At 36.0% G+C, this 21,385-nt stretch overlaps 1 protein-coding gene across 11 annotated transcripts in view; it reads right to left on the reverse strand.

Moving 5' to 3' along the window:
- The window catches only part of SMC2 (structural maintenance of chromosomes 2), a 48,163-nt gene that overhangs the window by 14,010 nt on the left and 12,768 nt on the right, over positions 1-21,385 (reverse strand). For all 11 annotated transcript variants that reach the window (XM_055117776.2, XM_055117777.2, XM_055117775.2 and 8 more), the window contains 10 exons: positions 15,431-15,664; positions 13,769-13,928; positions 13,162-13,279; positions 12,415-12,553; positions 10,923-11,042; positions 8,877-9,081; positions 7,088-7,223; positions 4,028-4,152; positions 2,142-2,335; positions 446-589 (listed from right to left, as the gene is read on the reverse strand). In XM_055117776.2, coding sequence (XP_054973751.1) covers positions 446-589; positions 2,142-2,335; positions 4,028-4,152; positions 7,088-7,223; positions 8,877-9,081; positions 10,923-11,042; positions 12,415-12,553; positions 13,162-13,279; positions 13,769-13,928; positions 15,431-15,664 — 1,575 coding nt within the window. The remainder of the gene's footprint in view (positions 1-445; positions 590-2,141; positions 2,336-4,027; positions 4,153-7,087; positions 7,224-8,876; positions 9,082-10,922; positions 11,043-12,414; positions 12,554-13,161; positions 13,280-13,768; positions 13,929-15,430; positions 15,665-21,385) is intronic.

Below are 21,385 nucleotides of genomic sequence, written 5' to 3' on the forward strand. Positions count from 1 at the left end.
TGTAAATAATTTTAATTTACTAAACAATTATCTGACAGATCCCTGGGCAAGATGGCAATGTGATTACAGGCAGAGAGATGATCACCTAACCCTCTATATTTTATATCACCATTAAAAGGACTAATCAATTTATACACAGAAGAAAACTTGGATCATCCCTGGTAAAAGGGGTGGGGGTACAATGCTCATGCTGCAAATGAGAGCGTTTTTGTTAGATATAATGTAGATGGAATCAACTAAGTGAGAAAGAAGAGGGACTGCTAGAAGCTGACTGACCTATGTGATCCCAAAACTGGCAATTCTAGATGAGTAAAAGCTATTTGTGCCTCATTCTCTCATCATGACGAGTGAAAAGACTGAGAACACTAAAGTCAAACATCTTAAGCTAATGTTTCATAAAAAGATTCGCATTTTCAATTTCTCCAATTTGATAAATAAATCCTACCTTATTTTTAGCCACCTCAGCTGCCATTACTTCAATCTGACTTTCATAGGATTTGATAGCTTCATTTACAGCTTCAAGCTGTTGTTTGTAAGATGTATGCTCTCTCTTGAGCTCTTCCAGTTCCAGAGTGATAGCTTCAACTTCCTGTAAAAAATACAGTATTCAGGTATTCATATAGGTTATTAACTACTGAAAAACAAATATGTACAGAACAATTAAATAAATAATAATCTCATGCAAGTAAGACCCACAGCTTTGCTACCACTCAGCTACCGAAAGTACAGGTTAAGCTGCTTCCCCAGAAAAAGGAAGTTTATTTTCCTATATCAAAAAAAAAAAGTATGTGTAATTTTTATAGGTTCAAAGAACTCTGCATAAATTATTTTCTTTATCCTTTATTCCTATAGGGAAAACAATATAACATTCTACATAACAGATGAATTACTGGAAGTAAAGCTTTTTTAAAAACAAAATTTTCAATGTGTAAAAAGTTTCTCAATATTCTTCTTTCCCACTATAGCCTTCAGTTCATTAGAAGAGCAGTCCCCAACCTTTTTGGCACCGAGGACCAGATTTGTGGAAGATGATTTTTCCATATGGCAGGCGCAGGGAGAGAGTATGGTTTCAGGATAAAACCACCCCATCTCAGATCATCACACATTAGATTCTCATAAGGAATATGCAACCTAGATCCCTTGCATGCACAGTTCAGAAAAGGGTCTGCACTCCTCTGAGAATCTAATGCCACAGCTGATCTGACACAAGGTGGAACTCAGGCAGTAATCCTCATTTGCCTGTCACACACCTCCTCTGTTACTGGTCTGTGGCCTGGGGGTTGGGGACCCCTGCATTAGAAAATACTTTTTACAGCTATTTAATGACAAGAATCTTAGAGTGGGCTAAAAAAAAAAATGCAAGGGAAATATATTTAGGTGAAATCGCATAAAAGTGATTAACAGCATAGCCTTTGGAGACAAAAACCTAGGTTCAGATTCCAGCTTTGGCATTAGCTAAAAGATATAATAAAGTATCATCAGTTTACAACTGAATGACACCTTGTAAATATAACATGCTTTGTCTTCCATTATGCTCTCACAGTGCACATTCATTTAGGTGCTTATCAAATAAAAATGTCAACTTGCTGAATCTCTGATATGACATCCAGAATATCAAATAATCCACTCCTGAAGAAAGGCCATCCGCTCTTGAAGGAAGCATTTACCAACCGTCAACTTTGCCCTTTCCTTAAAATTAGCATCCCCTACTCACAACTATGAAACACTCGATTGCAGGGTTTTCAGAGAAAAATACAGATTAAATATCCCGTATCCAAAGTATGTAGGACCAGAAGTCTTTCAGACTTCAGATTTTTTTTTTTGGATTTTGGAATATTTGCATTATACAGAGTAATATACAGAGTAACGGAGTATCCCAAATCCAATCTGCTCCAATGAACATTTCCTTTGAGCCTCAGATCAACACTCAAAAAGTTTCTAATTCGTATTTTGGATTTGAGATGCTCATCCTGGATACTCCTTTGACTTTTATAAGAAGCATAATTTGTTTCCAAAGAACACTGCTCCCTTTTAGATTCTGAGATCAATTCTGATGAATAAGGTCAACCAATGATGCTCTACCACCTTCAGCTCTATGTTGACTTTAAAAGGTTGGTTCAATTTCAAAAAGAAGTTATTACCTGTTGTTTTTCTTTCGTCTTCTTGCTAGATGCATCTGCCTTTGTTTTGGCACAATCCAGTTTTTTCTGAGCATCTTTCAGTTCTCGTTCTCTTTCAGCTTCTGCATTTTTCATTTTATTTTCCAATACTTCATATTTTTCTTCTGCTTTTCTTTGGATTTCTTTAGTGTTTTTCAAAGTCTCCTCACTTTCCTCTGCATCACAAAGTAAGCAAATGTGGCTAAGTTAACAATGGTAAAGGTTTACAAATTCAACTTTTAATAGAAGAAATGGTTTGGAAAATTACAGGGTACAATTTAAGAAAATTAACTATCCCAATGATATTCTAGAAATGGTATAATGAAACACAGATCCTACCTAAAAGCCATACTTGAATTATCTAAAGATCTGTAACAAAATAATTTCTTTTGCTATGAAATTGAACTTTACCTACAACTATCCTTTTACAAAGGTATTGAAGCAACCTATTTAAAAAAAAAAATCACAGATCGTATTTTTAATGCAATTGTATGCTTCCTAAAACCAGAACAGTATAACTATGGTATTTTTTCTATAGTTGCTAGAAAGTGTGTAATTTCATAAACAAGCTTACTTTATGTTCTTTGCCTATTTTATACATATTCAGGGAACTTCTCATTAAAGTCAACAAATAATATGACAGTATGCCTAGGATACAGCAAAGGAAAAACATCCCCAAATCTGTGAAAGAAAAAAATAAGGTCAGGCGTGGTAGTTCATGCCTGTGTAATCCCAGCACTTTGGGAAGCCAAGGCAGGCAGATCATGAGGTCAAGAGATCAAGACCATCCTGACCAACATGGTAAAACCTCATCTCTACTAAAAATACAAAAATTAGCTGGGTGTGGTGATGCACGCCTGTAGTCCCAGCTACTCGGGAGGCTGAGGAAGGCACTTGAACCCAGGAGGTGGAGGTTGCAGTGAGCTGAGATTGCGCCACTGCACTCCAGCCTGGGGACAGAGAGAGACTCCGTCTCAAAAAAATAAAAAATAAATAAAAGAGCAATACTGAATGAACACGTGTTGCTGTAACAACTGATGTATATTGTGAGTGTTAGGACCCAGGTGCAAACATAACCTTGGAAGTCATTACCGCACAATTTCTTACACTACTTTTCATTGCAGAAAATACTATTAAAATATTAGTGGAGAAGCACATGTGTGGATATTGTCCTAATGAATGACAAAAATTTAAACTACCATGTACAATTAAATTCTAAGGAAAACATACAAGCTATCTTAAAATTAGGGAAATGGCTATAAAGTGAATTACACTAAATATTAAAAACTTTTGTAAAACAAAAATACTATGAACACAAAATTAAAAGACCAGTACATAGCCAAAAAAGATGGTAAAAGGATATCTGCAATGCACATAACCTACAGGAAATTAGGACTCTTAAGAATGAGAACAGTGGGAAAAAAACCATGAGCAACCCATGGGCAAAAGAAATAAACAGAAAATTCACACAAGTATAAACCCAAAGGTCCAATGAACATACAAAAAAAAGATCCCAAATTTCATCAGCAATTAGGGAAATGCAAATTAAATGCTAATGCATGCTATCTTTTCACAACCAACAGATTTGGAAAATTTTAAAAGTCTGGAGAAAAAAGAACTTGGAGAAATGAAAACTTTCATATGCTACTGGTGGAAATGAGTATTGGTAAAAACGAACAGACCTTTGACGATATACAATAAAGATGAAAATGACCATACCCTAAGACCTAGAAATCCCATACTTGGATTTTCCCTAAATAAACTTTATCATATATATCTTAAACATAGCACAGGTAGAGAAGATACCTAAAGTAAGGTAATGGATATGAATAAAACCAGAGGTTAAGCATGGACTGTTTTCATCTTACCAATGGTTTTTTTAAGGGCATCTAATTCTTCTTGTTGCTTGTGATATGAGCTTTGCTGGAGCTTGGTTTGTAATAAATCTGCCTCTTCAGTTTTCATCTCCCACTGCTGTTTTAGTTGGCGATACCTTACAAAAACAGAAACATGTAAGAAATGACTGTCATTTTTCTGGTATTTGAGAAATACATTCAAACTTCAGATTCTTACCTTAAATAAACTCACATACGTTATAAACAATATAAGATGCTACTGGTTACAGGAATAATTTTGACGGCTTTCAAGTTTCTGAGGCACCAATTAATTCAAATTTAGATCTGGTCATTGAAGGTGAACAACTCTAAATGACTAAAATCTGTAACAACTATTTACATTAGAAATATTTAACAGCTAGGTTTCCTTAAAAATAATCCCTCTTGCTAACTAAAAAGAAAAAAAAATCAAACCAACTACTCACCACGAAAAATGATTAATTATAACAATTACATACAATTTCAAAAATGTAGTTATCTATTTATTAACCTCATTTTCAAATGTTAAAAATAATAATAATGTTCCCTACTTTTAGTGTAAGAAAAATAGTTTTGAACTTAGTTGTTTAAAACGCACTTTCTTGAAAACTTTGTAATTCTATCCCAGTTCTGGCTGCTTAGTCATTTCTTTTGAAAGCTAATTCAGTTGCAGTGAAATTTCAAGTTAATACAAATTCACAAAGTACCTTGTCACTAGAAATCATGAGGTCTGAGGAAAAAAAAAACAAAACTTATAAAATATAAATACTACCTTGAGTATTCTTGCCTGAAGATATACTTGACAGTACTTAAAACAATAATTTTAACTTCAAATTAATTAAAAATGTGGAATGCAGAAATATTTGTTTAAAAGATGTTACTTTCCTGATATGGTGTGAAACAATGGCTTTAGCTGATTGTTCCACCATTCTCATTTTTTTCAAAATCTATTTTCCTTCCTTGACCTCAGTGTCACAAATAGCAAAGAATTCAATTCTGCAGAATAAATGATCCAATACTACTGAACAAAATTAACAGTTCTAAGCCAAATGTAACTAACTACAAACTCATCACCTTGTTAGAGCTTCCACATATCACAGAAAAATTCTGTTCTACTCTTCTCACAGAAAAAAATTCATTTACTCTATGGTTAATTTATATTCATGAAGGTAAAATGCAGGCCTTTACATGTATGTGATGTTTGAAAGTAAAAAGGATAGAACACTTGAGGCCAGGAGTTCGAGACCAACCTGGCCAACGTGGTGAAACTCCATCTCTACTAAAAATACAAAAATTAGCCGGGTGTGGTGACAAGTGCCTATAATCCCAGCTACTTGGGAGGCTGAGGCAGAGGTTGCAGTGAGCCGAGATCGGGCCACTGCACTCCAGCCTGGACGAGTGAGACTCCGTCTCAAAAAAAAAGAAAAAGACAAATTCTGATTCAATTTATATCTCTGAATGGCCATCCTGACTATGAAAATCTTGCTCATATTTAGTGTCCTCAAAAGTCTTGGTGCCATTTTAAGCTTTCATAACTACAGAAATTGAATGCTAAAAACATACCCAAAAATAATCATTTCAACATTTATTTAGATTTTTAAAATTGTATTCAGTATTGTGAATTCTGAATAAAATCTTTTTAAATAAGTCCCTATTTGTCATCTTCAGAGATACTGGAAAAAATTACAATTGAACTTTAAAAAAAAAATTCTTTTTTTTTGAGACAGGGTCTCACTCTGTCCCCAAGGAGAGAGTGCAGTGGCACAATCTCAGCTCACCGCAACCTCGAACTGCAGGGCTCCAACAATCCACCCACCTCAGCCTCCTGAGTAGCTGAGACCACAGGCACATGCCACCACGCCTGACTAACTTTTTTGTATTTTTTTTATAGACACAGGGTTTCTCCATGTTGCCCAAGCTGGTCTTGAACTCCTGAGCTCAAGTGATCCACCCGCCTCAGCCTCCCAAAGTGTTGGGATTACAGGTGTGCACCACTAGGCCTGGCCAAACTTTCAAACAATGCACTTTGTTAAGTTTGTAGCTCTTTTAACTCAAGAAGCTTTCAATTCAAGTGGGGACTATTCTCCCAGATAACCACAGAGCCAGTTCACTCACTCTTGTTCACTCACTCTTTCGTGTGTTTACTCAACAATCATGTCCTCAGTGAGGCTTTTCTTGGCCACCCAATATAAAATTTTAACATGTCTTTGCCCTAGATAGTTCCTATCTCCTTTCCTGATTTACTTTGTTCTTCTTAGAACTAGTAACATGTTTTACCAATTTATCTTTCTTTATCATCCGCTTCTCCAACAAGAAAAAACTAGATGAAGGCAGGGATATTTATCTGATCCCCAGCCCCTAGAAGAGTATGTGGCACACAGGAGGCACTCAATAAATGTTTACTGACTGACACAAAAAGGTTACATTAGCATGATCCCAATATTGAAAAAATAAAAATTCGCATATACCTCTATTATACAAAAATAGAAGTGATGTTGGAAAGTATATACATATCTTATCCATACCTACACAGAAGAAATACTGTAAGGAAACACTGAAATTTTAGTGCTGATATTCGACATGAACTTGTTTACCTGCTCACTAGGCAACCTAGCAGATCCTTGATATACATAGGACAGCCACAATGCTATTAAACTTACTGTGGGCACCTGATCAATGCTATACTGTATCATATTCATGTCAAATCAAGAAATCAAGTATCCTCTGGTATCAGACGCCAGAGTATCGAAGGGTTTCCCCAGCAACCCTAGCCAAGTGCTAGTTTATTTCTCAGCAGAGAGAGTGGAGTATTTGAATGATTTTTTTGTTTTGTTTTGCTTAAATAGATTTTGCTAATTTCTTAACAAAGACATCTCTCTTATGAGAAAAAAATGGATAAATGGTAAGTTATCAACTCACAATTTAATCAAACATTTTAAATAAAACCAAAAATATGAGAAAAGTCAGAAGCTGTATTTCTTGAAATAAAAGTAAATTTTCTATCATTTTCTACTATGCAAATCTTTAATAAAAAAAAGTATATGCAGTTCTTACTTTTCAGCAGTGTTTTTAAGACCTGCTAATTCCTCTTCTAGAGCCCGCAGCTCATTTTCTTTGATTCTCAGTTCATCCTGAACATCTTTGAGTTCTTGAAACTTGGTTAAAATAGAAGCTGCCTGGGATCGAGCACCTGATAGAGGCAAATTGAAACAGGTCTTCCACATTGTTACCAGGTATGTACTACACAATAAAAAGTCTTCTAAGAGAATTATACTCAAATTGATTCAATAGTAAATATTTTAATGAGCTTATGAAGCCATGGAATTCATTCCATCACCTGAACCTTAGAACACAGAGAACTCATAACAGATCCAAGAGGTTGTAGTAGGTATTATTTATTCAAAATAACCACTGCCTTGTCTACTGGGCCCATCTTCCATCATCTGACACTGGACTTGCCTACGTGATTTGCTCTGGCCAATGAAATGGGGAAATGTGTCTCTTCTGAAAGTAAACTTTAGGAGGCAGTACATAATTTGCTTTAGAAGGCAGTACACCATTTGCTTTCCGTTTGCCATGGGAAAAATATGTTCAAGACAGAGACTACTTCTCCTTCACACTGAGTCCCAGAATGAGAATAGCACTGAGTAGAAAGGCAACTGATCTGCAGCAGATGTAGCATAAACATGGAATAAATTTGTTGTAAGCTAAGATTTCGGGGCTGACCTAAGTTCTGATACAGCACGGCAAGCAGAATAAACCGATTTCACATTATGCAACTATAACTATCTGGCAGTCACAGGTTGAGGTATTATGTTGACAAAGAAACTCCGCAGGTGTGATGGAAGAATGCTAAGGTCAATTAAAAATGCTTTTAAACACTTTGTAATTAAAATACGGGGTTACTTATTTCATATCCTATAAGCAAAAGCTTCAAAAGCATCTGAATCAACAAAATCTAAAAAGTTTCTTCTCTTGTAGACATTTAAAAACACACAGTCTCTTTTTATCTTCCATTTGCAGATAGTAGTCATTTGACTGTGTACTGGAGAATCTGATACCTAGTCATGGAATTCACTGAACCGGCTAATGTTTTCGTGGCCGAGAACAACATTAAGTCACTTGATACCTCAAGTGGCTTTATGCCGTCTACTGGGTTAAAAACACAAACAATGAAATCAGACTGCTGGGATTCAGATTCTAAGCTCTGCCACCCTGTAGTGCATTATTTAACCACTCTGTATCTTCATTTCTGCAACTGTATATTAGAGATCATAATAATATGCCTACCTCATCGTTGTTATTAAGAACTAATTCTTATTTAAAGCCCATAGAATAGGGCTTTATAGAATGATAGACATGTTCTATATCTGCATTGTCGAATTATCCATTAACCATTTGTGATTATGGGCTCTTGAAATGTGACTAATGCAACCAAGGAAATTACTTTTAACTTAATTAAATGTAAAAAGTCACATATGGCTAGTGGCTACTGTATTGGACAGCATAGTGTAGAACACTGTCTGGTATACAGTAACTATTATTCAGTGTTTGTTATTCTATTGTCTTGAAAAAGATCTGCAAACTCAGTGTGGCAAATACTAGACCAAGAAGAATATGATCACTGTCTAAGAATTCCTTTAAGGCATTAAGGTACCATTTCAAGGGCAGGTTTAATTGTTTGTTTTACTTTTGACAGGAGGTAGGTGGCACTGGCAAACACACAAATGAGAAGTTAACATGTTTCCTGAAGAAGTGGGTAGTTGGGCTAAAAATGTACTTAAAAAAGGTGTCTTCCTATTTACCACAAAGAATTGTGAGGAGAAAAGGATATAGAACTTACCTCCACTCAATGTCCCATGAGGATCAAACACATCACCTCCGAGAGTTACAGTTCTAGTCATTATCCTCTTATCAAAGGCCACTTTTTTGGCATTATCCATATTGTCACAAACAAATGTTGTTCCAAAGACAAACTCCATTGCTTTCTGAAGTTCTGGTTTATATTCAACCAGGGAAAGAGCCACATTAACGTTGTCAGGGCCAACCTGTGGGACAACAACAGATATGCCACAGTACATACTACTACTTTTCCTTTCAGATATTATTTTATAAACCAGTAAAAACTGCTGTAATAGAAACTTAAATAATACTTACCTAGCATTAAAACTCTTTCTGAATTTTCTAAAAAGCTATGTAAAACTCAAAGTTTCAGGAAAAAAAAATTGCAGGTTTAAATACTGAAAGATTTATTGCTAAGTAAAATATTTATTAATAGCTAGTACGGGGCATTATGAAAGTTTCTATCAATAAGGAGCCATTACCATGTTTCTAAGTGTCCTTCACCAAGGCTGACTGGACACAACTTTAATTATAGTACAGATTGAGTATCCTTTATCCTAAATGCTTAGAACAGAAGTGTTTGTTTTCAGATTTTGGTATATTTGTATTACAGTGGTTGAATTTTCTAAATCCAAAATACTCCAATGAGCATTTTTTGGTGTCATAGTTTTGAATTTTGGAAAATTTCAGTTTTTGGACTTGGAGTGCTTAACCTATAATTTCCAGATCAACACAACTATATGAAAATGTTGTTTCAATAATCAGGAATTTGATTTCACAACAAATATTTTCTCATACAAATGAAACATGCTAGAGCAGTCGTCTGCCAGTTACAGAAATGAAAACACAATAACTGAGAGTAAAAGTAATTTAAAAAATCCCCAGTCCTCTATTTTGATCACAATGCTTCTTCTCAGCCTTTGTTTATAGAGGCTACCTCTGCCCATCATTTAAGAAAAACTAAGCATCTCTTTTACAGCTTAGTATCAGCAGTGGCAATCACAATGAAGGAAGCTCTATGTAACACATGTTCAGTATTGTTCTTTGATGTGGCAGCTACCATCAAATAGGTTTGGCTAAAGGATTTGAAGCAAAGTATTTTTGCTGTTACTTGAAATCCCAATTTCCTTCTAATGCTGGGACTCGATGTATGGCTGAATTAACTTCCTGAGCCTTCTTGACTTAATGGTGATTTTTCAAGTAAAGAAAGTACCAACCAAAAACATCACCTTTCAATTACTCAGCACTCATCCTCCCTCTCCTGATAGTATACATATCAACACAACTGTATTTTGAAATCATTTGCATTGAAATCTTCTGAATGTAACTAAGGATACAACAACATCCACTTAGTTACAAGTATATTTTTAAGTTTCATAGAAATGTCTTTTCAACTGATGTACTTGGAATGTCTGATCAATAAAAAAACTGATATCACAGCTGAATGTTATGACTGACTTCATGTTTTTACAGTATTACACAACTACAATAACTTTTAAATGTATTTCCTTGTACTAATCTATTTTCTTACTAGCAAGCATGTCACTTTAGATCAACGTCAGCAGTTGAATGGGATCCTGGTCACCTGCTATGTACCTGCACAGGCTGAATAGCAATCTAGAAGAACTCTAATAAAGAAGCATCACTGCAATACTAATGAAGGCCTTCCATAATGGCTGTGACTGTGTGCAGTTTAAGTATGCCTGACATAAAAAGAAACAAAAACTTGAAGAATTTGGGGTACTTATCTAGAAGCTCAATTCTAACCATTCAGGAATCAAGAGTGTAATTTTCACCATCACCTGATAGTCATGCGACTTAAGGTTAAAAAGGACATTCTAATACCACAAAGTGAAGCATCAAAAGGAGTTCAAGTCTTCCAACATCTCTATTCTCTTATCATCTAATTGCACAAGCCGACCCAATTTTTTTGTATTTTAATTTTGTGGTTCTGCATATGATTATGTCCCTCAAAATTAATGTCTTCTAACTTAAAAAAAACCACAGATGACGATTAAACATATACATAAGACAAAATGAGACTTACAAGATTCTGAGCAACTCTCAGAGTTTCTGGTGCAATACATCTGGCTGAAATTTTATTGAGTGGAATTATAGTGTATCGACGTTTCAGTTCCCCCCTTTCTAGTAGCTTTTTACCAGTAACCTACAACACACATTTGAATTTAAAAAACGCATGTTAAAAATGACAGAAAATTGAGAGAATGCAAGTTTAGTAGTCTATAATAAATAAATGTTTAGTGCCATTTATCCCAATCAAGTTATAATTACATATGCAATGGAACATCATTTGAATTGAAAAAGGAGATGCTGCCATTTGGGACAACATGAATAAACCCAGAGGACATGATGCTAAGTGACATAATCAGACGAAGAAAAAATAAAAAACTGTATGACCTCACTTGTACATGGAATCTTTTTTAAAAAAAAAAGCTGAACAAATAAAAAGAGTAGGATAGTGGTTATCAGGGATGAGGAGTGAAAGAAAATGGGTAGAAGTAGGTCATAGGTCAAAGGGTACATATTTGCAGTTGGGTAGGATAAATAAATCTACCTATTCAGAGATGTAATGTATAGCATGAGGACTATAATTAATAATACTATATACTGAAAATTTGCTAAGAGTAAATTTTAGGTGCTGTCACACACAAAAAAGGTAACTACGGAAGGTGAATGGCTATGTTAATATGTTTGACTACAATAATCATTTCACTATGTATATGTATCAAAACATCTTGTACGTTTGTTTTTTTCTTTTTTTTTGAGATACAGTCTTCCTCTGTTGCCCAGGAAGGAGCGCAGTGGTGCAATCTCAGCTTACCGCAGCTTACCGCAACCTCCACTTCCCAAGTTCAAGCAATTCTTGTGCCTCAGCCTCCAGAGTCGCTAGGACTCCAGGTGCACGCCACTACGCCTGGGTAACTTTTGTATTTTCAGTAGAGATGGGGTTTTGCCACGTTGCTGAGGCTGGTCTCGAGCTCCTGGGCTCAAATGATCTGCCCACCTCAGCCTCCCAAAGTGCTGGGATTACAGGTGTGAGCCACCATACCCAGGCTTCTTGTACATTTTAAATATATATATAAAATGAATTTAAAAAAAAACAAGGAAGTAAATTTGACAATGACTACGTGGCATTTACAGGAAAGAGTATGAGCATTCTACAGAAGGATAATAAGTGAGAACTGAAGAAATGTAAATAAATTCAATGTTACCTTGATGGGAAGACTGACATCAAAAACAGGTCATTTATTCCCAGATTATTTTACAAATTAAATTCAACTTATACAGCAAAGAGATCCCAAAAGTTTAAGATTGGTAATATGCATTCTGAGTTTCTGAGTAAGCATGAGACCTCCTTTGGAATAGTTATCAGAAAGTTATGAACCAAATAGTTTTACCCTATAAATAAGTCACCTTAGGGCAGAGCCTTAAAACATCAAAGTATTTAATTCTTTTAGCAGCACGTGACTTTTCAAGCTAACCAAATTTTAAATTTTTTAAAACTGAAATCAACTTACTTCTGTGTCTACTACAACATTGTAGAGTCGTTCTCCAGCCACTAATTCTAAAGCTGTGGTCGCAGAAGTGTCTTTCACACTAATCAGAGAAGCCACAAGTCCTTTCACACAATTTCTATTCCAGTTCTTCTCTGGATCCCTGAAATACAAAAGTTGACAAAAATTAATCTTAGATAATAAAGTAGAAAAAGTTATACTTTACTCATCAAGAGCTCTTTTGGACAACACACTAAAGTGAAATGAAAGCAGAATCAGCACATGGTTTTAAAAAACCAAAAATTTTAAAATGTCCCAAATGACTAGCCAGCTGTTGTTTTTAAATCACAATAGATCTTTCAGTATGTTTCAATGTAGTAAGAACAACTCTGATGTTCTAATCCCTATAATACATATGATTACTGTAAATATTCCATAAAAAACCCACATAGCAAAACAAATTATAAGATGTAAATGTGGATATTTAACATTAATGACACAGTAACTTTGAAGACATTTTGAACTGAGATTAAATTTCCCTCATTTTAAGATTAGTGGCATCATTAGCCATTAAATTTCACAAGTATTTCCCTGCCAACATTTAAAACATTTCAACAAATGTTTAAAGGAAAAATACCAATGAAAGAAAAGCAGCTTACAACAAGTTTCATACAAAAATCTTGGTGTCGACAAAATTTTCAGATTGCTTCCAGCTTAAATAAAAATGTCTTGATTATTACTATGTTAAAATTCAAGGCTTAAGTCTCTTACTTGTATGCAAATCGAAGATTGGGAAATCTGGCTAATAGAGCTTCATATGTTTCTTTCAATCTACCAATATCACGAGACAGCTGCCTGCGCTTTTCCAAAAGGCTTTCCTCTTTATTTTCTGAAGGATAAATCATAATAAATTAAAACCAACTTTTAAAAGCTCACTCTACTGTTTTAAGGAAAATATTAGCAACCACTATTTCCAAAGCATGCAAAAAATACAAATTTCTGTAAGTATTAAAAAAGCATGCTGAACCTTCCTATTTCTATCCATTGTCAAACAGACATTATTTCCAACGGCAAATAACACAATTTTCATTCCAAAAAATAACATACAAACTGAATGCCTAATGTAGAAATACACAAATGACATTTTTGAGCTTTCAAATGATTGAAGCAGGAAATTCTCAATACTGAGTTCTCAAAAATTCAAGAGTTGTTTTATAATTAGGTATTTTTTGACGATATTTACAACCCTTCTTATACTAATGCTTGTTAATAGGCTAAGAAATGTTTCCTACTTGCTTGCGTTCTTTAATTTAAATTAGCTTTTTATCAAAAATCACTACCTCCTCATGATCTGATTATCATGTTTTTAAAGGCAAACCTTCATAATTTAGCTTTTTCATTTCAGCTTCAAGTTTTTCTTTAAGTCTTTTTACAGCTTCTAGAGCTTCTTGGTCCTTCCTGTAGCCACTATCCATCTTCTTAACTTCAGCTTGTTTATTCTTTAATTCCTGTTGAGCATGCTTCAACTTCATCTGAGCCTGTGGCAGAAAAATGCAACAGACCATAGGATGTATGAGGCAGACAGTGCTAGTAATTAAATGGCCGAAGATTCAGATTGGTTTTACTAAGAGACCTTAACCTTAAAAGTTTAATTGTTTGGTCTCTTGGATTAGTATTTCGACAAATTAGTCATTTCCCAGTATTTTCTCCTCAAAAAACTACTCAAAGTATAAACTAATATATGATTAATATGTAAAAGAATTTGAAATTTAAGTCCGTATTTTTAATAAAATATGACATATTCAAATTGAAGGATTATATCGAATAACTGTCAGTAGCTGGTAATTAAAAACAGAAAGCTAGAAATCACAACTCTCGTTCTTTTCCTTTCCGCTTAGTTGTTCATATTTGTATGTGTATATATTTGTGAGTGCTATCTAATAACAGTAAAGAAACTGAATTGAGCAGTAAGATATAAGATTATACAGGAAAAGAAGCTAAACTGACAGAGAAACTTAAATGCTGAGTCTGATAATTAAATGCTAGAACTATTTAAATTACATGTGTCAGGCCTTCAAGAATTTATACACTTGAACACTGCTTCTTAAAACTATGAACTAGTATTCTAAAACTTAGATGGGGTTTTAGATGGGGGTATCCTCCAAAACTGTATAATGATGTATTTTTCCCAGTTCCCTTATAAAATAATAGACAAACTGAGAGTAGAGTACTTTAAAGCTTTTCTACTATTGAGAGTTCTTATAAATTTGTGACTATCATCTGTCATGCCTGAATGAAAAAGTTGCAAATATATAAAGAGAAAAACCTGAGGATTAACGCATAATCACACACATTTGTGTACATGTTTTAAAATCTGTGTCTTCCATTAAAAACAAAACAATGATGTGCCTGTGTACATGTATTTTTTCTGCTAGCAAAATTCTTATGTTCATAGGACTTTAAGTTGCACTACTATGTAAACTCTGAGAAACATTATAATAGACTGACAAGACTTTTAAGATTATGAAATCATAGTAGGGAGAGCAGACTAGAATGTGGCTACATGTGAGGTAGAGATACTTCCTAAAAAAATGTAAAGTTTGAGAAACAAGGTTTTAAGAACTAGGTATGGCAGGCAAAGCAATGGGGAGGACAATCCTGTTTTCCTGTTAAAGCTTAAGACTTCAACATTATGTTATCAATAAAAAATAAAAATAGCCAAAAAGAGACAAGAATAAATGCATTAATCTCGAAAATTCCACACAACGCTGCAAACAGAACAAAGCATTTATTGCACTTACATACTGAATTAAGATAATTTATGTAGTACATCATCTTAACAAATTAACATCACCAATATTTAGCAATCAACATATTTGAATTTCGCTGCATTAGGCATTAGAGTTGCAGAATAAAGTAAACAAACAAGTTCCCTGAGACTGATTATTTTCAACATTATGTAACAATTGCCAAAGCATAACATGAAAAGAAACTTCTTGGAAAAAAAAGCAATCACATAGTGCTTAATGTCTCTATTTACCTGTTTGGCTTCTGTCTGAGCTTTACTTATATCATTTTTACAGGCCATCATTTGACCAGCAAGAGTTGCTTCTGCTCCATCTTCATTACTGGACAGGCCAGCGGAAACAGCATTGAAGTGCTGCTGTGCAGCTGCCAGAGCTTCAGCATCTTTATTACTTGCTTCTTGAAGGGCATGCAGTCCATCTGTTATCTTTTTAACCTCTTTTTCCTTTGCTGCTAAAGTTTTTGAGTCCTTTAGGAAGAGTTTCAAATGGAAAAATATTATATTTCAGGAAAAAACCCACTTTCTTATACACATACCCTTATGTAATAAAATTCCATAGCAATTTGGAGTGAGCATAATAAAATAATTTAACCATCATAACTTTATAAATACTGAATTATCATTTTGAAATTCACTCTCAGTTTTTAGAATAAATATAACTCTTATACTACTGGTTCATTCCATGTTATAAATTAAATCCATGAGACACTGGGCTAAATAATAATTGCAGATTTAAACAAATCACTTGAAGGGACTAAAAATGAATTTCTAAAGCTGTAAAACTGAAATAACAGACATCCTACACTAGCTTAAAAGTAGAGATTTTAGAATTAAGAGCATGTATATGAAAATATTTTATAAACTGTCAAGAGCCATAAAATTTGAGCATTAAATAGTTTCAGAAAAAGTATTACTATTATGTAACACCTTTTAAGTAATATTACCAGATATCTGACACTATGCAAGATACCAGACCTGAAAAAAGAAAATCTAGCAATCTTACTTACAATTAAAGTGACAACAAATTTTGGCCCACTTGATTAGTTCATGATTCATCAAATATTTATTAAGTGCTTACTATATAGTAGGCCCTATTCTAGGACATTAAAGACACAGACTAAGTCGCTGTTCTAAGGGAGCCTATATTCAAGGTTAGAAGACATAGTAATCAAACAAAACAAGGTTGGGGAATAGAGTGATAGGAACAATTACTTCAAGAAGAATAACAGAAGGCCTTTGAAATGCCATTTGAACAGAAGACTGGATGAAGTGAGAGGAGTGACTGCGCAAATACTTGTGGGGCAGTATACTTGAAAGCCCTGAGGAACATGTTTGAATGTTTGAGGAACTGGACTAGGAGCACAGTGAGTAAATGGCTAAGGAGCCAAGAGTCACATCATGAAGCACCTTGCAGGCCATGGTAAAGACTTAGATTCAATTATTTAGTTGATCCTTAAACAACATGGGAGTTGGAGTACAGACCCACCCTACAGTCAAAAATCACATATACTTTTGATTCCCCCAAAAACTTAACTATTAATAGCCTACTGTAAACCAAAGCCTTACCAATAACATAACACACTTAACTCATATTTTGTATGCTACATTATATGCTGTATTCTTGCAATAAAGCTAGAAAAAAGATGTTAAAAGCATAAGAGAAAATACATTTACAGTACTGTAGTGTATTTATTGATGCGATAAGTTTATATTATCTGTTTACAAGATAAATCATCTGTCTGGAAAGGCAGGCAACCACAGCTGCAGACCTCAATCTATGGTACATTATCAAGCACTCAACTATTTTTTGTAGCATCCTGACTTCTCTGCTTTTTGGGAGCATTTTCTGTATCACTAGTGGCACTTCATATGGATCCCATGTTATTCGGGTTTATGGTACTGCATTAAATGTGATGAAAAATACACGAGAACCACAAGAGATCACTTTCTACTGAGCTCTGCAACTTACTGGAAACGTGAACTACTAAGAAGTAAATGATTAATGTCACACTGAGTTTACTTGAGCTCACCACAATAGCAACAGGAGGTGGCTACAAAATTATTATAATAGTGTAGTATGTTCTATAGTTTTATGCAGTTATCATTTAATATTGCATCTTTACATTTGTTTACATTTCTCTCAACTATGAATAATGCCAAGTATGGTGTTTATGTTTTGATAAATTTTAACTTTTTACAATAGATTTTTGTATATTTTATGGTAGTAAATGATAAAATAGACTAGTACATAAATATATTTTGTGCATTTATGACAACTTAACTTCTTCTTAATTTTTTTGATATTTCTAGGCAATATGGTATTTGTCTGCAAATTTTTTCAAATTGTTGCAAACCTCCAAATAATTTTCCAATATATTTATTGAGAAAAATCTGCTAATAAGTCGATCCATGCAGTTCAAAACCATGTTGTCTCAGTGTCATACAGCATACACGTAATTCGGAAACCACTGAAGGATTTTAAGCATAGAAGTGATGTGATTCAATTTATATTTTAGCTTCTGTAAAGAACAGACTATAGAGTGGCAACAGGAAAAAAGCAGCACAACTAATAAGAACATTATTGCAGTAGCCCTCATGAGAGGTGATGGCTTGAACGAGGTTGGCAGTAATGGAGGTAACAAAAAGTGGCTGTATTCTGAATACACTTTTAAAGTTAACAGAATTTGTTGATAGACTGGATCTAGACATTTAAAGAATGGCGAGAATCCAGAGGACTCTAAGATTTCTGGCCTCAACAATTAGGTAAATAGTGGTACCATTTACTGACATGAGGAAAATTCAGTAACTCAGGTGGGTTTGGGTAGTTGAGGGAAATTCCTAAATTCTATTCCGGATATGTTAAGTTTTACACTTTTTAAAACTCATCCAGATAAAAATGTTAATTAAGTAGCTGGACAAAGAAATCTAAGAGTTTGTTGGACAGTCATCTGGGTGTCCTTAGACTAACCTTGTTCTCCCTTTCTCAATTGTAGAATAGCTGTAGAATGTGCTAGAAAATGCAACATTCTGATAGAGGGAATGGCCTGAATAATCCATACTCTATTTCAGTTCCCTCCTAGAAATATGCATGTCCTTTCATGCTTTAGCTCAGCAACTCACGTAAACCAGGGGATCATGTGCTGACCACCCCCATTTCTCTATTTCTGGGGTATAAACCCAGGGCAAGCTGCTTTCTGGGGTCCCTCAACTGTATGGGGAACATACACATGAAACTCCATCCAACACTTGTGGGAATGGCCCACCATGAAACCTAGGATTTTACTGTCTATTACTACCTATCTGTAGGAAATAAATTTGCTTCATATAACTTGTGCTGTATGGGTGAGTTCTATTAACACTGACAGGTTGGTAACTAGTGCATACTGAACTTGCTTCACACCATCAGTGCAGTTAGTAGGGTCTGCTCTGACAGAATCATGATCTTCTGGTTGTTGGATACATGTAATTGCTCATTGCCAGCGCCAGAGAGCTCGGGAAGTGGGTAGTCAGATGGATCCCAAGAGGGAAAAGGAAAGAGGTTCTCAGACAGTCCCTGAGGCATCTGAAAGAACCAACACATACAATGCAGACCTTCATAGAAAAGGAAGCTCACTATCTAGAGGATGAGTATATGGAAAGGCCAGGAAAGGCTTATGCAGCCCGGCTGAAGTGTTTGTTTGATAAAGGGACACTGTGGATCCAAATGGCTAAATGGCATAGTTTAGAGTGGGACCGAGGTCTCCAGGTCCCCACCAGAGATGGCCCTATACTCCTGTCAAGATGAGAAAAAGAAATGAAATTAGGCTTTTCTGGAGTTCTTGGATACTGGAGCCCACAGGACATATTTCCAGTTTTCCTAGGGAAAAGTTAAACTGATGACCATGGGAGGGTTTCAGGTGAATGTAATGACTCACTATGCTTATTGCTTATCTGCTGTGAGTAGGATACTTTGTGTCACTTTGGGTGCTGGTGACCACAGTTCCCACCACTGAGTACGGATACTGATAGTTTGGTTGCTTGTGGTGCAGAACATTACCACCACCTGAGGAGGTATGCCCCTCGTAGCTAAGAATTTGAGCTATACCAGTGGTGCATATCCTACCCGGCCTGCCACCTAAGACCTCATAAGTTACTCAAGACTTACCCAAAACCTCTTAAGTTACTCAGCGAAAGCAGTACTGCATACCAAGTGGAGAATAAGACACTACTTTCTTAATTCAAAACCCACTACAGATAAAAATGTCACAATGCACTTGCCTAGTCTGGCTAGTCAGAAAGGCCTTTGGGGCATGAAGACTAATGGATAGTCACAGGCTGAATGTCAAGGTCACTTGGACAGAAAGCCAAGGAAGTATCCCAGATATAGTCAAACAAAAATTGTTGGTGCTGGTGGCACTTACTAATAAAAAAGAAGCCCCACAGTTGGTAGGTCTCTTGGGTACTAAACACAGCATATAACCCATGTGGGTCTTTTTTTGGCCCCCTTTAATCCAGGTGACCAACAAAGCTGCCAACTTTGAACAGCGGACTTTGCAGTAGCAGGCCTTAGAAAACAATTTAAAGTAGTGGCCTTGGTGCTGCTTTTAAAACATTTACAGTCTGTTAGCCTGATGCAATGACAGGTGTCCACAACCTCCATGCATGCTGACTGCAGTCTATGGCAACAGAAACTTGTCACTGGGGAGACCTAGCCTCTTCTAAGTTGAACTTTAAGTTGCTTGAGGCAGCCACCCGATATAACTCTTGGAATGTAACTTCTTGCTTGCTATTGTGCACTGGTAGAGACCGTGTGTCTTAAGGCCAGAGCACTACATGCGACGCTGTGACTTAAACTGCCCACTCTTACTTGGGTGCTTACAAACCCTATCAATGAATTGGGGCAGGCTCAAAAGAGCTTGATTATCAAACAGAAATGGTACATTTGAAATCAAGCCCAGTTGGAACCCCAAGGGACCAGCAGGCTTCATGAAAAAAATGGCTAGCTTATTAGAAGGGTCCAAACAAACCACAGGGGATGCTTTGGCTTCTCCTCTGGCTCCCCGGATCCTAAGATTCTGAGATGTGCCTACTAATGGTTTACTGAAAGTTCCATCAAACAAAACAGGAGGGATCCTCTTGACTGTAGCCACCATCATGCCAGTAAGTGGTCATCTTTTGACTGAAGCTGAACATGGGCATTACGCTCAATGGGTCAAACTACATGCAGTGGTGATGTCCATTTGGGCCACCCCATCACCATATCTTGCTACATTTCACCAACTCACAGGCTATTGCCAACAGCCTAGTCATCTGGTCAAGAGAAGGGCAACTTAGTGACTCAAATGCTAAAAAAAATCCCCTATGTGGACCAGGCGCAGTGGTTCATGCCTGTAATCCCAACACTTTGGGAGGCCAAGGCAGGTGGATCACCTGAGGTCGGGAGTTCGAGACCAGACTGACTAACGTGGAGGAACCCCATCTCTACTAAAAATACAAAATTAGCCAGGCGTGGTGGCACATGCCTGTAATCCCAACTACTTGGGAGGCTGAGGCAGGAGAATCGCTTCAGCCCGGGGGGTGGAGTGCAAGTTGTAGTGAGCCGAAATTGTGCCAATGCACTCCAGCCTGGGCAACAAGAGTGAAACTCCGTCTCAAATAAAATAAAATAAATAAATAAAATAATACAAATAAAAATCCCCTATGTGGAAACAAGGACTTGCTGCCTGAAAGGGACAAATATATGTCACTCATGTGGACCCTGATGCTACCCTTGAAAGAAATATGTCTTTTTTTGATACTTCATCATATTTCACTCTGACCAAGGAACATCCTTCGCTGCCCAAGCAACATGATAATGGGCAGTCTCTTGTGGAATATAGTGGACTTTCTATGCACCCTGTTATTCACAGGCCAATGGAGCCACTGAACAATGAAAAAGCCTACTCATAAAGTCACTGAAGGATATCAAGATGGCCTATTAGTGAGGTGGTACCAACATCCGACTAGGGCATTATGGACCTAAACACTGTACTTTCGCACAAAGGAAACACAGCACTGCAATGCATAGCCCAATCCCTATGATAGCTTGGGAACATCTGAGAACCCAGGAGTGTGTTAGGTGGGAGCACTAACCTGTCAATATACTTTTTCCACAAGGATGTGGCAGCAAAGACCTGGAAGCATAACACCTCCCAAGCTGTGGCCATGGCA

This window comes from Pan paniscus, chromosome 11 (assembly GCF_029289425.2).
Source record: "Pan paniscus chromosome 11, NHGRI_mPanPan1-v2.0_pri, whole genome shotgun sequence".
NCBI lineage: Eukaryota > Metazoa > Chordata > Mammalia > Primates > Hominidae > Pan > Pan paniscus.